Source organism: Tenrec ecaudatus, chromosome 7 (assembly GCF_050624435.1).
Source record: "Tenrec ecaudatus isolate mTenEca1 chromosome 7, mTenEca1.hap1, whole genome shotgun sequence".
NCBI lineage: Eukaryota > Metazoa > Chordata > Mammalia > Afrosoricida > Tenrecidae > Tenrec > Tenrec ecaudatus.
In genome coordinates, this window is record NC_134536.1 from 72,953,374 (window position 1) to 72,971,975 (window position 18,602).

At 41.3% G+C, this 18,602-nt stretch overlaps 1 protein-coding gene across 1 annotated transcript in view; it reads left to right on the forward strand.

Annotated features, from left to right (window-relative positions):
• Nucleotides 1-1,031: 1,031 nt before the first annotated feature.
• The window catches only part of MCHR2 (melanin concentrating hormone receptor 2), a 29,751-nt gene continuing 12,180 nt past the window's right edge, over nt 1,032-18,602 (forward strand). Inside the window, exon 1 of the mRNA XM_075554011.1 lies at nt 1,032-1,213. Coding sequence (XP_075410126.1) covers nt 1,032-1,213 — 182 coding nt within the window. The remainder of the gene's footprint in view (nt 1,214-18,602) is intronic.

The window sequence follows — 18,602 nt, forward strand, 5'->3', positions numbered from 1 at the left end:
CAAAAATCATTTTAAGAAATTTTATCCCATTTCATCCCTAAATAATTAGTTGGAAAATTTACATTTGACAGACAGTATTGCAAAGGTAGGGAAGTTGTGGCTCATTGGTAGAATTCTCATTTTCTCTATAAAAGCCTGAGGAGCCCTGATGGTATAGTAGTTACCCTTTAGGATGCTAACTGAAAGTCATCAGTTCAAAACCACCAGCCGCTCTGCAGGAAAAAGGTGAGCTTTCTACTCCTGAAGAGCTACAGTCCCAGAAACCCACAGAGGCAGTTCTATCCTGTTTATGGGGGAGCTTTGAGCCAGAATTGACTCAATGGCCATTGGTTTGTATGTGGCAGTCCTGAATTAGATGACCTAGCAATATACCTCATGGAAAGTCACTTCCTCCCTGGCATTGGGACTTAAGCATTGCTATTATGATGAACAGGTTTCCGTGGAACTTCCACACCAAAACAGAATAAGCAGAAAGACCTGGCAATCTAATTCCAAATATCAGTCCACGAAAACTTTATGGCTCACAATAGTCAAATAGAACAGAAAAGGCAGCATTCTGTCCTGGCATGCATGGGTTCATCAGGAGTCAGTTTGCCTTAATAGCACCGAACAACACAGCAGACATACTGGCCGATCTTTGGGGCACAGAGGCCAGTAAGAATAGACGCTAGATGTGATCAGCCAGTACCCATATATAGTCGGTGACACTCAGCTGTGCTCAAAGGGTAGAGGATGATAAGGTGCAATGAGGTTTGCACACGATCATGGTAATTCTCATGCTTTGAAATCTTTTCTCTACCTACCTCCTTTTAGTCTATGACCGTCCTTATAGACAGGTGCCCATCATACTTACTCTGAAATCCTATGTTGTATGATACTTGCTATAAAGAATACTTGATATTTTGAGTTAAAATAAAGTTCTATAATAAAAGAAACTCACTTGAAAACATTTTTATATTATGTTATTTTTATTATAATAATAAACCGCTTTCTATTATTTCAGAGCTTTTACTACTGGTAGTTCATGAACAATGAACCCACTTCCTTTATCCAGCTGGAACACCTCCGGTGACTTTTTAAACAAATCCTGGGATACAGAGTTTGCTTACCCAAATCTCAACATTGTGGATACAGTCATCCTCCCTTCCATGATTGGGATTATTTGTTCAACAGGGCTGATTGGAAACATCCTCATTATAGTTACTATAATAAGGTAAGGACTTTTTTTAACCTCCTTAAAAAACTCTTAAGTAAACTCTCCCCTGTAGGTTTTACTGAATAAAATTACATTTGGAAATATTTTATTAAAACTGTTAATGAAGATTCTATGGATATATTATCATGTATGAGGTAAACGCTGATTAGTAAATCACAAAATGGGAAGACATAAGCTAATGCTTATGGCAATGCTAGATCACCTGAGTATCTTTTAAAATATTGATACTCAATCAGGTCCCAGAATTAAGAAATAAAAATCTCTAGGGCTGGGTCCTGGACAGGGGGTGGGGGTGTCATATATTTGGACATGAGAGAAACTCTCCCTAATTACCCAAAGATCTGGTGGCTCACACTGGGTAGACTTGCTTCATCAATATACACCATATCCCGAACAAGGTGAGGGACATCTGCTCCCCATAGCCAATGACCTTTATCCATGTCTTCTACCTCATTTGGGGACTTTCTCCTTCCTCCCAAGTATGGACCATAATGTTCTAAGGATTTGACAAACGGACTTAGAGTTAATGCATGCACCCTTGCTGCTTGATATTTTTGCTCTCCTGATTATGTTTATACTTTCAATTTTTTCATCTTTAATCAATAAAATTTAATTTTTATCAATAATTGAATTTTTTAAATCCTGGACTCTGATCATACTTATAGTTCACCCTGATCTCTAAGCATACTTACAGTTACCACTTTGAAAACAAACTCACCTATGCTTACATATTATAAAAGACATGGTTCCAGAATACTGCATGTGTTCAGTGTTGCGACTGTTATACTGTGCATAGGGGACCGTTAGAGGTTGGAACTGACTTGATGGCAACTAATAGCAACAGCAAGAGGAGGAAAACCATTCAGGCCTCGCATAAGGATTTGGGGAATTACTTGGCGTTAGTGAGACATCTAAGTGGAAAACCAACAGTTTACATAGGTGAAAATAAGGCAACTTCAGAAAGTGGATCCCAGGTGGGGATGGATATAAGGAAAGAAAGAGAGATTACAATAAAATCGTTGGTTAGTTTTGATTGTGGTCACAAAAAGGACTGAAGAGGTAGGGAAAGGTTTTCAGTGACAAATGCTTATATAGTTTATTTTTGTTTCTCTCAAGCCAAACTCACTGCAATCAAGTTGATTCCAACTCCTAGTAGCCCTTTAAGACGGAGTAGGACTGTCCGTATGGCTTTCCAAGACTGTGGCTTTCACAGAAGTAGAACTCCTCATCTTTCCCCACTGCATATTCATAGTCATAATATCATAGTGATTACAGTCTATACTCTTCAGAACAGGTCACAAAAATGTTCAAGTTTATGTAAAATATTTCTTGGACCCGACTAGTGATAACACTAAAGCTTTTTGCTTAGAAACTGCTTATTCAAGTGAAACTTTCTTGGTTGCCAGGGCGATAATGAGCTGGTGCTCATGTTTCTTCTTGTGTCTCTTTTTAAATATCTTTACTATGAAAGAAATATTTTCCAAGTCATTTTATACCAATGCATCTTTGTTAACACCTTGGGGTGTACTCCTTCCGCACCCTGGCTTGGCTGCAAAGAAAATGCCCTCTTGGTTATTTAGGGAGCCTCGCAATGACCACAGGCAGAGAGCAGGCGCTCATTCGGGGAGCCAACAAGAGTTTCTGGCAGGCAGGGCTGCCAAAACATGGATACGTTTAATTTAGCAAGAGCTGGTTTTACTTTAATCATTCAGCTTTGCTCAAAACAACTTTAGATTTCTCCTTTACATGCTATTAAAACAAATTACAACAAACTTCCCTAGAGCACATTACATTTACAAAACGTACTTGCCAACTCACTTTACACTCAAACGCCCGCACCCTTCCTACCCCTTTGTGAGGAAAGAGGCCCTGGAGAGTACCTAACTCCTCCATCTGACTTAGCTGGCACCCGGACCCAGATTCTTGTGCCTTCACTTCCAAGATCCAAATTATTCCTTTCATGCTAATGAAAGTAAAGAAACGAATGAACAAATAAGCAAAATGGATAGTTGTTTGATTACCTGGATAGGTAGAAGAATACACACAAAACCAACTAAGACCATGAGTGAGCAGCCCTGGGAAGATGCAAAACTGAGAGTAGCTGTCCGTAAGAAAATGACTAGTCCCTTTTCTCCTGGTAGATGAAAGGACCTAGCTAGTCCTCTTTGAAACATTTGTTTTCTCTATCTCTATAAAGTGCAGTATTGTTTTTCTATTTCACTATCTTTAATTAAAGAAATAGTTTGTACAGTGGGCTTCTAGTCTTAGTAAATTCAGGCATTCTTTAAGATGTCTTGAAAAACCTTTGAGAAGTATCAAGCATTTTAAAGTGGAAGTAATAGTTCAATTACTTGGAATATATGGATCCTTAAATACCTAGTGTGTGGACAGTACTGCCCTAGAGGTTATAGACATACCAAAGAACATTGTGTCAGCATCTGCCTCTCTAGTCATAGTCTAGTGGAGATGTTCAGACTAAAACACATGAAATTAGTCCGAAAAGAATAGAATTAGAAAAAAATACATGGCTCAACTACTGTGTTGGAAGAGGACTTAAAGCAGTGAAAGATTAGTAGGAAATTTTAAGGAGGCCTCGGTGAAAGGCAAGAGCCAGAGAGAAGAGGCTGACAGGATACGAGGATGACCGCCACCGGCCTGTCAAGAGGGAACAGGGCAGATATTGCAGAGTCGGAGAGTGGAGGTGAAAGCTTTTATCATGGAATCCTGGAAGTCAGCCAGTCAGTCGGTCCTTGGAACAATTTCTAGCTCATTCATAGTTGCCTATTTTACCTGAAAATTTCTCCTCCTATCTTTCTGAGTATTTTTGTCTGGTTCTGCTAAAGCATGTAGTGTCTCACACACCCTAAGAGGCTTGCTCTCTTTAAGGGAGAAAGAAGTCTTTAAAAGGATGTTAAGCAAAAACCCATTGTCGACGAGTAAGTTCCATCCCAAAGGAACTGGCCCCAAAGGGTTTCCAAGACGGTTAGCTTGACTAAAGCCGACTGCAGCAGCTTGCTCCTGCAGCGTGGCTGACGGGCAGAACTGCTCATCTTTCCGTTAGGAGGCATGCATTTAACCAAGGCAACAGCAGGGCTCCCTCTCACAATCAACACTTATATTCAAAGGCTTCAATGGTGAAATTTCAGAATTTTGAACTAAAGAACCTTCCCGGATCCCTCAATTCCTACCAGTAGTAATAGTCTGCTTCTACCTGCTCATGTACAGACAGATTTGGGGGGACCGGAGGGGGGGCAGATTATGGAATTTGAAGTCTTCTAAATGTCTATGGTGAGCTATAATGCACAAAAATATATTCTCAGCATAAATAATCACTTAGCAGGAAACAAAGAAGACCTTTCCCATCATACTAATCTGTTCATGCTGATTATAAAAATTGATTTCCTTATATTATTACCACTTTATAGATTATATGTGAGAAATAGTTGAGTAGAGAAATATGAATAAACTCATTAAATGAATATTCTAATCTTTCAAAAAACATTGAGGTGCAATTGACTATATCTAGCACTTCCCCCCCCCCCCATTTGATTATGTGGTAAATTATTCTCCAAAAATGTAAGGAAATTTTCTGTTTTTACATTGCTTTGCCATGAGTATTTGTTACTCAGGTGAGGTAAAATTACTTAGAATAGCTTATCTATTCATGTATTTGGAACTCTCACCAAATGATTGGGTAGAATCATGCAAATAGAGTATGTGAAATACTAATACAGGGGATTGGTCAGTTTTGCCATTTCACTGAATACATAAGAACGAGCCATCTCAGAAAGAGGGAGAGAAAATTGCGTGCTCACCAAGAAAAAGGAGCCTGCAGTGGAGCACATGCAAGATCCATGAAGTGGCAGAAGGAGCAGAGGCACCAGAGGCCAGAGCACTGAGATCATGAAACAGAATAGAGGAGCCTCACTGTGACCATGATGCAGAACAGAGAAGCAACATGATGACAATAAGGCAGAAGAGCTGGTTTCCTGGCCAGCCGAACACAGCAGAGGTCAGAGGGCCACATTCCTGGTAGAGTAGTGACTGGAGAGAGATATGCCTACCAACCTGGTTTAGAAGAGGCACTGAAGACGAAGAAGAAGAAGAAGAAGAAGAAGCAGCAGCACTGAGGACAAAATAACTGTATCCTTAATATCTTATCACCTGTTAGATTTCCTAAAAAAATTCCATCATCATGAGTATGTTTTAGGAGTTCTGTGTGATCATGGTAACACTAGAGAAATAGAGTGGCAAAGCAGGCTAAAGAAGAATGGAGGGTGGAGGCATGTCTTATCTTTACTTTGGACCGGTGTGGCGTTCGAGCCCCATTCTCTTTTGTATAGCCAAAAGAAGTCAGACATGACCTCCATACCCTTGCCTCAGTTACCCTCTTAAGAAATGAATGGCACGGTGGAACGACTAAAACTGTGCTAAAATAGGAGGATGGAGACACATTTAAATGGGATTTAATTAACTTCCCATTTGTGGCGGAACACATCAGAGAATGAGCATCAATAAAAGTAAAAGTCAATAAGCTCATTAGTGTGGCTGAGAAGGAGGTAGTGAACTAATTTATGAATTTGTCAAAAGTAGACTAGTATGTTCCTTTAATAGACATACATGAGATGGAGCTTCAAGAATAAGCTCCTTTCGGTGACTTTTTAAAAAAACACAAAGTGGTCAGGAAAGTCATCAGGCCAGATCATGACCCCTCTGTTGCATCTACTGGACTGGGCAGGCCAAAAGAATGTCAGTGTAGAGAATGTTAGAGGAAAATGCACATTTTCCAGCATTATATCTTCCCCCATATTCCCAGAAGGCCGATTAATGAACTAAAGTGTGTTTCACAGTCACTGCAGCCTCGGGGGACAATTTTCTACATCAGTCGCCTACCTCCCAAGCACATCCTTCCTTTGGCTGCTGACAGAGAGTAAGACTCTCTAAGAATGCTTTAGCGTCCGCCCCCCCCCAAAAAAAAGTTCCTATTCTGTCATTTCCTTCTCTCCTTATCCTGTCTGGTTAACTCTCACTTTATTTAGTCACAAAGTACTAAATATACCTTCTTTTTAGCCCTTCTAATAGCCCCTAAAGGAGCCTTGGAGGCTATGATTAAGCACTGCACTGCTAACCCAGAGGTCCGTGGTTCAAACGCACCAGCTGCTCCGTAGGAAAAAGATGTAGGATCTGCTTCCATAAATACCACAACTTTGGCAAGGCTATGAGGCAGTTCGATCCTGTAAATTGTAAACAACTCGATGGCAGCAGGTTTAATAACACCTGTGGAAATCCCTAGGTGGTGCAAACGGTTAAGCACTCTCCTACCAAGCAAGAAGTTGTTGGTCCTAACGCACCCAGAGGCACCTCCAAGGGAAGGCCTTGACAACCCCGTGGAGCGCATTGATGTCTCCTCTAGAAGACCTGTCCCTGTCATGAATTAGAATCTGCTTAACCGCAGCTGGTGGGTAACTGGCTCCGCCCCTTATAGGGCGATTACAAGACGGGCAGGGGTTGGCCTGAAGAAATACTGTCTAGTTGTGGAACTCCGTTCTATGAAACAGACAAGGAGGAGAGAAGATTTTGTTCGGAGTCCTCTCCCTTTCCCCCACCCAATTTAAGCTGCAGTTAATTCCTGTGGTCCAGATCGCTTCTCTTCCCAGAGTGCCAGCCTGACGAGAGCTCCTGGGGGCACAATCATGTTCTCAGCTGCACACATACCCTACATGTAAAATATTAGACTCCACTGTCACTTCTGCTCAAAGGCACCGGAATATTGGTGGAAGACTCTTGCTACAGTCCATTTGGTCAATGGACCAAGTCACCTGTGCAATCTAAAAAAGTTGAATGACATCCCCAGGCCACAAACAGGAGGGTATTAAAATGAAAAATGAAACCCCACGTTGGTTCTCCTTCATATATATTCTACTATGAATCTCAGAACCTCAAACTCACTGCCATTGAGTCGATTCTGACTTACAGGGACCCTGATGAAGACATGAATCTAAAGCAGGGCAAATAGCTTACTTACTCTAATACTTCCACCCCTGGCTGGCATCTCTAACCTCACCAATCTGTCCTAGATCGTCTATATGTGGCTCAAAATTCTTCTCAGCACTGTGCTTCTGGAAGTCACAAATATTCCACAGAGTCTGCCTCACAGAGGAATTCAGTTATAGTTAACTGCTGAATGGGGGGGATTGGGAAGGTGAGACAACAAAGAACTTAACAGGGGCAGGAAGTCACTGCTGTGGTCCACCACTGTCTCCACTCCACCAAGCTCATTTTCGATCCAAGCCAGCTGGAGCGTGGAGGAACTTATTTTACAGGCACCAAGAGGCTAGGCCACCTACAGCCGCAGCAGTAGCTACCAGGAGGAGGCGGAGGAAGGATTGAGGGGGCTGCAAGAACAAGCTGGAGCTGTAGAAGGCATGCAGCGCTGCAGCCATTGCTCAGATGCCGCCAGCAAAGACAAGACGTTTCAGTGAGTCCACATCTCTCCTGCCCCCCAGCCCCCATTAGTGTTTCCTATTGGCTGGATTTAGCCAGAAGCCAGTTTGCAAGGGAGCCTGGGGATAGTGTAGGGAAATGAATCAGAGAGATAAACTTGTAAATGATTGCCAGAATGACCTGCAACTGTGGTGTTATGTTTTCTTAGTGTTATGTAATCCATACCAGGCATTGTTCTCTCTGATTCCAAAAGGTGAAGATGTTTTTTAAGGAAAGTATATATATCAAAATGCATGTGGCATATTACAGTAACAATCAGTGATACCATCACTAGCATTGCTGGTGTCACCAAATATGTAGTCACTGCACACACATGATGTGGCACTCCAGCATATCAGGCACATGTTTATTTAGAATTATGCTGGTTGACCGTTGATCTTCCTCTTTCTTTCAAACATTATAGGTATTTTCCTATTTGATTGGATATTTTTCTAAACTATGTTTTCTAACAGCTATAGCATATATTGAATGATATAGAATATAATTTATGTGTTAATTTGTTTCATTCCTCAACTTATTGAATGTTAGACATGTTAACAACAGAGCAGCCTCGGTGGCCTGGGTGCTAATCATAACGTCAGCAGTTGGAAACCACCAGCTGCTCCTCCGGAGAAAGATGGAGCGTTCTACTCCTGTAAAGTGTGGCAGGCTCAGAAACTCACAGGGGCAGTGCACCCTGCCCTGTAAGGTCCCTATGAGTCAGCATTGACTCAATGGCAGTGTGTTTGGTTTGGGGTTTATGTTCACAATATGGGAAACATGATAGCCAAAATCATCACCAGGCCCATGTTTCTGAATATAAGTATTTGATCCATTAGCTCTGGCAATAGGAAATATGAAGATAAATTTTGTCAGAAGAAAAGGCTAACTATACAATTTGTACAGTTAGAAATTATAGTTTGAAAAATCATTGTTATTTCTATGCTGTCATTTTCAATAAAGAAATCAAAAATAAGTATAACATTATTATTATTATTACCCTAGCATGTTATGTATTTGCATAAGAATTCTCTTTGTTGTATTCACAATACCATCTAGAAACATTTAAATTTAAAAATTGCTAATTAATGGTCTGCACTGTTCCCAACAGTGCAATTTACAGAATTCATTGTCAGCAAATGGCAAGGGCCTTTCTAAAGGACAGCAAGGGCCTTGGAGCTCATTCTTGGCAATTAGGACCTAAACAATTGCTTATGGTTTATATCCCAACCCAAATGCAAATCACATATATTTATATGTTAACATGTGAGCCTATATTATTTTCAGTATGGAACTATTTATTATTTATTATTCTATCTAAACTGTCATATGTGTCATCTCCACCTTCTTCACCATTCCCCATTCCAAATGGTCTGACGAAGGCAGGGGCGGAGAAAGCGAGAACTGCCAGTAGACTGTCCTTTGGTTAACCAGCTCTTTGCCCAAGCTTCTTTCCCACATTCCTCCTGGGATCCTGGAAACAACCTCTTACATGCTGAATAATTAGCTCCAGTGACTGCCCTGTGCAATGTATATTTCCAAGCCCTGGGAAACATATCCTCCCTCAGCTCTGCATCGTTCATGATTGTGTCCCAATTTGGAAAAGAAATGCACAGGCTACAGAGTTTGCAGCTATCTTCCAAACAATACACATTAACTTTGGATCCACAATAAACTAGCAATTAGGGCTGATTCTTACAGTTCTTTACATTTTTCTTGTCCTTGTCTTCAACTCAGGTGCTACCTCTATGAAAAAACTTACCTTAATTGTTTCGGGGGAGGTCCTCTCTTATGTGCTCCTTGTACTGATCTCCAGCTTTCTTTCCTCACAGTGTAATGTGATTATTAACTCTGCTGGTTTGCCATGCTATGGTGATTTGTATTTTGCTCTGATACTGAACAAGTCCATGAGAGCCAAAATACAACCTTGAGTCTATCCCACTTGAATTTCAAGAACATCTCGAGAACTGATTTGACCCATTGAGCACTAATGATAGGAGACCTGATGAGCTTTGGGGAATATCAAGAATATAATTCATGAAGAAAGCAAAAGTCATTTAAAGGCCAATTTTTAAAAAATAGATTAAAGTGGATGTCAGAAGAGATTCTAAAACTTGTTCTTGATTGTTAAGCAGTTTAAGAAAATGGATGAAATCAAAGAGCTAAATGGAAAATTTCAAAGGACAGCTACAGAAGACAAAGTCAAATATTATAATGAAATGTGCAAAAATGGAGAATTAGAGCCAGAACCAATGCTAATGAAAGAAAAATTCAGGCTACGCTGAAAACATTAGCCAAAACACTGGAAGCACTAACTCATCTATGGTAGGAAATTTAGCATACAACTACTTAGCCAGTTGATTGGCAGAGAACCGTAGTTGTGCCCATTCCAAAAAAAGATGGTCCAGCAGAATGCTCAAAATATAGGATAATATCATCGATGTTACATGCAAGCAAAATGTTGCTGAAGATCATCCAATGATCGTTGCAGCAGTGCATTGCCAGGGAGCTGCCAGAGGTCCAGGCTGGATTCAGAAGAGGACATGGAACAAGCGTTATCATTGCTGATAACAGGTGGATCTTGACACAAAGCAGAGAAATACTAGAAGGGTGTTTTCTTGTGTTTTATTGACTCTGACAAGGCATTTGACAGTGTGGATCATAACAAACTGTGGGTTGCCTTGAGAAGAATGGGAATTCCAGAACACTCAATCCTGCTCATGCAGAACTTTTACTTGGATCAAGAAACAATTGTGTAACCAGAACAAAGGAATGGTGCGTGCTTTAAAATCATGAGCGGTATGTGTCAGGGTTGTTTTCTCTCACCTTACTTATTCAGTATGCTGATCAAATAATCAAGAATATTAGCAATCTGCGAGATGCAGGTGACACAATCTTACTTGCTGAAATTGAAGTCTTGGAGCACTTGCTGATGAACATCAAGGATTTCAGCCTTCGGCATGAATTACAACTCAATGTAAAGATGACCCCAATCCTCGCAACTTGACCAAGAGGTAACATCATGTAAATAGAGAAAAGATTGAAGTTGTCAAGGATTCTGCCTTGCTTGAATCCATAATCATTGCTGATACAAGCAGCAGACGAAAGATCAAGATGTGTTGCATAGGTAAATCTGTTACACAAGACCTTTTTATAGTATTGGAAAGCAAGGATAATTGATACTCCGAAGACTAAAGTGTGCCTGCCCCAAACCATGGTATATTTCATTGCCTCATATGCATGTAAAAGTTGGACATAAGGAAGACGAAGGAAGAGTTTATGCACTGGAATTGTGGTGCTGGAGAAGAATATTGAAAGTACCATGGACTGCTGAAAGGACAAACAAATCTGTCTCAGAAGTACAGCCGGAGTACTCGTTAGAGGCAAGGATGGTGAGACTTCATCCATCTTATATACTATGGACATGTTGTAAAGAGAGAACAGTCCCTGGAGAAGGACATCATGCTTGGTAAAATGGAGGAGCATTGACAAAGAGAAAGGGATGAAGCGACACAGTGGCAGCAACAACGGGCCTAGGCATAGGTGCAATTGTGTGGATGCTAGAGGACCAGTCAGTGTTTTGTTCTGTTGTGTACAAGGTCACTATGCTATACTGAATTGTATACCATATACTGAAGATGAGTCCTCACAGTGCAAGTCAAAATATGACAGGGAAGAGCTACCTTGTCAACGTTCAATTAACCATAATGATGTGGATGAAGTACAGCTTTCAGGACATCCATTTTCTGATGCACCATGACTCAAAATGTGAAGAACAGCTGCAAACATTCATTTATAATCAAATCCCAGAAATGTGTGTGAAAGTCATCACAAATAAAATGGAATTCAAAAAGATCTAAATCCTTGGCATTTATAAGTTGAAAGAGCTAGTATTGAGAATTTTGAATCAGACAAACAAGGTCTAAGATGACAGGAATAAAAAGTGAAGGGGAGTAACATTGTGTTTATCTTTAAAATGAACGTCTCAAGATTTATCCTGAAGCACATCATTGTCAAGAACAGAATAATACTCATATGTCTATAAGGGAAACTAGTAAATACAACTATTGTTCCAACTTATGTAGCAGTATGTTAAAAATGAGGAATGTGTTTACCAACTTCTGCTAATTGAAATTGATCAACAATGTAAGTCAAGATGCATTGGTAATGATTGCTGATGAAATCTGAAAATTGGGAAGGAAAAAGAAGAAACAGAACCTGTGGAGGTCATATGATAGAATTTTGAAAGACCAACAGCTTATTTATAGCAAATATTCCTTTCAGCAACATAAATGGCCGTTATGCACCCGAATTTCACTGGATGGAATGCACAGGAATCAAATAAACTACATACAGGGAAAGAGGTGATGGAGAAGGTTAATAGTATCATTTAGAACAAAGCCAAAGGCTTCCTGTGTAACAAAACATCAATTTCTCAAATTCAAATTTAAGATAGAAAAAATTAAGACAAGTCACTGCAAACCAAAGTATGATCTTGAGGACATCCCACCTGAATTTAGAAACATGTAAGAATAGATGAGATTAGACGAGCAGATGAATTGTGGGATGACATCAAGGACATCTTAAATGATGAAGGAATAAAGTTAGTAAAGTGACAGGAGCTACAGCTCTCAGAAGAAATGATGGCATAAAAGAGCGGAATAGAAGTTTTCAAAGGATGCTTTGAGAAGACAAAGTCCCAGATGCAAGGGCTAGAGCTAGAAAAATCACAACCAGAATTTCTAAAGCAGATAGAATTTAAGAAAAAAAATCAAGCCTTGAGTTGCTTATTGAATGATTGTAGGGGCAAAATATCAAATCACCCTGAAAGCATAAGAAGAAGGTGGAAAGAATGCGCAATTACTGTGCCATAAGGAAACCTGGAATTCAGTATACGGAAGGAGGCTGTCCAAGCTGCCCTGGAGGCATTAGTGAGAAGCAGGCCCCGGAGTTGACGGAATACCACCTGAAACGCTTCAGCACGGAGATCCAGTGCTGCAGGCACTCACTTGCTTCTGTAAAAAAAGTCGAAAGACAGTGACCTGGCCAACTAGCTGTTAGAGATCAGTGTTTCTGCACGTTCTAAAGAAAAATGATCCGATGCAATGCAGAAGTTATCAAACAATATTATTAATATCGTATGCAAGTAAACTGTGGCTGAAGATGATTTAAAAATGCTTGCAACACTGCATACACAGGAAACTGCCAGAAATTTAAGCTAAACTCAGAAGAGGACGGGAAATGAAAGGTAGCATTGCTGATATCTGGGAGATCTTAGCTTCTAGCAGAGAATTCCAGAAAGATGATAGTTGTGTTTTATTAGCTATGCAAAGGTATTTAACTGTGTGGATAATAACAAAATGTGGATAATATTGAAAGATGAGCTCTCAAAATACTTAGTTGTGCTCAGGCAGAACCTGTCTGTATAGCAAGAGGCATTCATTTGAACAGTATGGTTTCAAATCGGAAAAGGTGTGTATCAAGGTTGTATCCTTTCATCGTTCTTACTCAAGCTGCATGCTGAACAAATAACCAGAGAAACGACTATATGAAGGAAAATACAACATTAGAATTATTGACAACCTGGGATATGCAGGTAACACAACCTTGCTTACTGAAAGGAAATAGGAGTTGATACACTTAAGGAGGATGAGCCAAGAATGGCGACCTTCAGGAAGGACTACACCTCAATGTAAAGAAAGCAAAACTCTTCAGGACTAGGACAATAAGCAGCAACATGGTTAGTAGATAAAAGATTGACATGGTCAAGGATTTCATTTTACTCAGAGTCAAGATCCATGGAAGTAGCGGTCAAGAAATCAAGGAAAATGTACTCCATTACACGAGGGGGCTGCAAACGTTCTCCTAAAGTGTTGAAGAGAAAGGGTCCTTTTGAGGACTAAGGCATATATGATCCAGGTCTTGGTATTTTCAGTCCCCTGATATGCGTGAAAAAAACTGTACAACATGTAAGGAAAACCAAATAAAAATTGATGCACTGAATTATAATGTTGGAAAATAATATTAAATATACCACAGACCGCCCGAAGAATGAATAAACCTATCTTGAAGTAGTATAGTGTAAAGTTTCTTAAAAGTTAAGTGGTAAGACATGGGACAGGTGATTATCAGGAGGGAGCAGACCCTGGAGAGGGATCTCATGCTCGGTAAAATAGAGATGCAGCCAAAAATGAGGAATAATTTCAATGATGTGGATCAACCCAGTGACAACACCAGTACGCTCCAACATCACAGATATCGTGAGGATGGTGCAGAGCAGGGCAGGGTTTTATTCTATTGTGTGGGATTGCTGAGTCAAAACTGGTATCATGGAGCACAGGCTGAGCTGCTAACCCCAGCAGTTCAAACACAGGGGCCGCTCCTCGGAAGACAGATCAGCGACAGCCTCAGACCCTCAGGGGCAGCTCTACCTGTTTTATGGGGTGGCCATGAGTCAGAGCCGACTCCATGGCAGAGGGTGTTTGGACGTAACAGCATAGTGTATATGCTCCTTAATAATAAAACAGGCAAACAAGTCAACAGTAGCTATCAACTGATTCCAACTCACAGTGCCCCCTGTGTGTTGCAGAGTTCAATGGCGCTCCCTAAGGTATTCCGGACTATGACTTTTGCAAGCAGATCCCCAGGCCTTCAAGGCGAGCCTCCATCTTTCAGTTGACAGCTGAATGTCCACTCTTCCCATGACCCATGTAGTATATCAATGCCATTGTGTGTGGTCCCGCTTTGTGAGTAGTTTTGTTAGCGGCCCTCGAGCGAGTTCTGACTCGTGGCGACGCTGTGTAGAGCAGAACGACACACCGCCTGGACCTGTGTCATCTTCACGATTGTTCCTATGCTTCACCCCATTGCTGCAGTCACTGGGTCGGGCAAGCAAATTGTAGAGAGGAACGGTAACTACAGATAACAATATTGTGCCTGGCAGATAAGGAGAGTGCTCAGTAAAATGTCTGTTCAATTAAGGAATCTCATCTACCAGATAAAAAAATACTCATTTATCATGAGAAGTTCTAGCTCCTTTAAGGCAGGGATCAAGTTAATTTACATTCTAAATTTCTGTTCTCAGAAAAATTGTTTTTGCTTACAAATGAGCATTTCACATCTACCCAGCATGGCAGTCACTCCCCTCAGCAGGAAAGAAACACCAGCTCTTTCTCAATCTCTTCTACCAATTCACTCATTTCCGATTTCTTCTCTCTGTCCACATTCCAGGAACTTCATTAATACCCCCTTGTTCGTGGATTTGATTTTACCCGGATATTTCTAATTGTTTTAAAATAAAAGCAAGTCTCAGGAATTGAACTTATATCTACAGTGGGAAGAAATGTCATTGGCCAACTTAGTTCCAGGTGCTTTCGTTTGGGGGTGTCATCAAGGTGATTTTGACTCATTGCACTCATTGCACACCCATATGCAGTAGAACTGCCTCACAGGATTTTCCTGTGATTGTTACTGAACCAGATCTTTCTCCTGCAGAGCCAATAGGGGTGTTGGAAGTGGGTCATATGGAACCCCCAGCCTTCTGTGGAGCAGCCGAGTGCTTGCTGAACCCAGGGCTGCTTGTCAGGGACTGTTGTTATGAGGTGCTGTTGAATAGATTTCAACACGTAGCTACCAGCTGAGCTCTCGCACAGTGCTGCCTAACCTGTACTCTTTATGCAAGCATATCATCAACAGCTCTGCTTTCTGTGGAGCCAGTGAGTGGGTTGGAACCACCAATCTTTCCATTAACAGCCGAGTGCTTAACCATTGGCCAGCAGGACTCATTTTTTCAGATGCTAGGAATTAGTGAAGACTAAGCCCTTTGCCAGAATAAGCGCAAAGCCAGTGTAACTGGTTTCTGCACAGCAAAACCACTGCACAGTTTAGATTTAAAGCAGCCTCACAGAAATCACTGACCCAGCAGTTTAGCTGGGTGATTTGGTTGGAGAATCTCTCTTCACGCAGCCAAGCTGTCCTCCAGGGCTATGGTCATCAAAAGCCTTGATTGGGCTCGAGGATCTGTCTCCAAGGTAGCTCACTGACACCACTGGCAAGATGAGACTAGTTGTAAGCATACCATTCAAGCATTTCCACGGGGACCTTTTCACAATGTTGGGTGAGTAGCTTTAAGCACGGCAGCTGACTTCCACCAAAACTAGTGATCTAAGAGCAAGAAATCCCCAGAGTTTTAAAATCCTAGTTTATTACATCACATATGGTTACTGTGACCACAGTCTACGGATTAGAACCCACTCAGCTGCATCTCCTAACGGTCTGATCAAACATAGTGGAACTGCCTGCTCCCCAGGGTGTCCCAGGCTGTATGGTTTTACGAGGCCGACTGCCTCAACATTCTCCTGAGGAATAGTAAGGTAGCTAGCTAGTGGATTTGAACCACTAAATTCTTGGTTAACGGACCAAACGTTTATCCACCGAGCAATCAGGGATCCTTGTCTTTGTTAGAAAGGAATTACTAAATCCATTTTGTATTCAAAGGGAAATGAATTATGCTCTACTTTTTTTAAATCGTTTTGTTAGGGGCTCATACAACTCTTATCACAATCCATCCGTACATCAATTGTGTAAAGCACATTTCTACATGCATTGCCCTCATCATTCTCAAAACATTTGCTCTCCATGTAAGCCCCTGGCATCAGCTCCTTATTTTTCCCCTCCCTCCCCACTCCCCACTCCCTCATGAACCCTTGATCATTTATAAATTATTATTGTGTCATAGCTTGCCCTGTCTAACATCTCCCTTCACCCACTTTTCTGTTGTTCATCCCCCAGGGAGGAGGTCACATGTAGATCCTTGAAATCAGTTCCCCCTTTCCAACCCACCCTCCCTCTATCCTTCTAGTATCGCCACTCTCACCACTGGTCCTGAAGGGATCATCTGCCCCAGATTCCCTGTGTTTCTAGTTCCTATCTGTACCAGTGTACATCTTCTGGTTTAGCCAGACTTGCTAGGTAGAATTGGGATCATGATAGTAGGGGGGGGGGGTGGGGAGTGGGGGAGAAGCATTTAGGAACTAGAGGAAATTTGTTTTTGAAAGGACTATCAAAGAATTTGTTAACAGTTTTGTTGTGTTGTTTTGTTTTCTTGTGATTTTAGGGAAAGTTTACAAGGCAAATTTATTTTCTATTAAGAATTTACACATATTTTGTTTACTTTCATTAATTCCATGGGAGCCTTGGAGCCACAGCTGGTTATGCTGGTTATGAGTCTGGGGAGACCAGAGAAACAAATCCAGAGACACTCATATGTGTATAAGAGAGAGTTTTATAGAAAAGGTAATTGTATAGTAAGAAAACACCCCAACCCAGTCCAGTCTAAGCCCATAAGTCTGATATTAGCCCATATGTCCGATACCAATCTGTAAAGCGCTCTTCAGACTCATGAAACACATGCAATGATGCGGAATACAGGATGATCACAGGCCAGTGGAATGGGAGTCTTTGGATCCAGTGGCACTGTAAGCATCTCAGCACTGGCAGGGATCTCCACGTGGCTCCTCCAGTTCCCAGGGAGCAGGATCTATCAGTATTATGCCATGTGTCTTGTCAGCAGAGCGTCTCCAAGGGAGTGAGCAGAGAGTCTCTCCCGCCTCCAACGAGGGAAAACCAGATTTCCCAGAATTCTCAGGAGGCCTCATTGGTTATATCTTGATTGATAGGCCAGACTCCACCCCTTCACTCATAATCCTCTCAAATTGACAAACAATTTTATAACTTCCACAACTGCTAACCTCAAGGTCAGCAGTTCAAACCACCAGCTGTTCTGAGGGAAAACGAAGGAAGAGGCTCTCTGCTCCCATAAAGATTTACAGCCTTGCAAATTCAGAAGATCAGTTCTGTGCTGTTCATCGGGGTCTCTGTAGGTAATAATTGACTCAATGGCAGTGGGTTTGGGATTTTTACCATTAGTTGAAATTCCTTCATGTAACAGTATTCTTCCAATTTCTCTGGGTTCCCTTTTTCCCCTTGTCCATCTTTCTTGCCCCTAACTGCTTTCTGAGCTTTGGTTAAGGGAAAATACTGCCTTTTGGTCTCCTATGGTTGATTATTCTGAAGAAATGTTCCTTAGCAATGATTGCCTACTTTATAGCCCAGTCTGTTGCTAGGCTGCACAGGGATCCTCAGAGGTGGTTCAGTTCCAAGTTTGAAAGGTGTATAAGGGTCACAGTCTCAGGGAATCCACCAGACTCTAGCACACCAGTAAGTCTGGTCTTTTATGATTTTGAATTTTGTTTTATATTTTCTTAAAAGTCTTCCCAGGTTTTCTGTGGTCTCAATACGAGTGGGTAATAGTGGTAGCCAGGCATCCTCTAGTTCTTCTTGTCTTTGAGTTCTGGAGCACCGAGTATCGAGTCTCCGGTGCAAGTGGCCCTTTAGCCCGGTGGGCTGATTGTCTTCCTGAGTCTTTGATTTTCTTCACTGTTGTTTACTCTCAAGGGAAGGAATGGCTACTAGCACACTGTCAATGCTTTTTATCCTGGTCTCAATGTTAGTTTACAGTTAGTTTTCCATTCAACCATTCATACACATTTTGATTCATGACATTGATTCCAATCCCTGCAATGGAACAGCACTCTTCCCACATCACTCACCACAGTAGGATGTAGGATGCTGTCTTTGTGAAGCATGCTGTGCCAGGATTTAGTGCCCCCCCCACCCCACCCCATCCCCAAGACAATGATCCTAAGTCCCCAAGCCCAGTGACTCATTCTCTTATGGTACTTGGTTATGGCCAAAAGTTTTTATAACTTTATACCCCGCTGGCTACATTATACAAATGGATATTGTAAATCCACTATATTTTAACAGTCTCTTGTGGCAGTAATATAAATAGTTAGGATGTGGCTGCTAATAATAGGTTGGTGGCTTGTGCCCATCTAGAAGT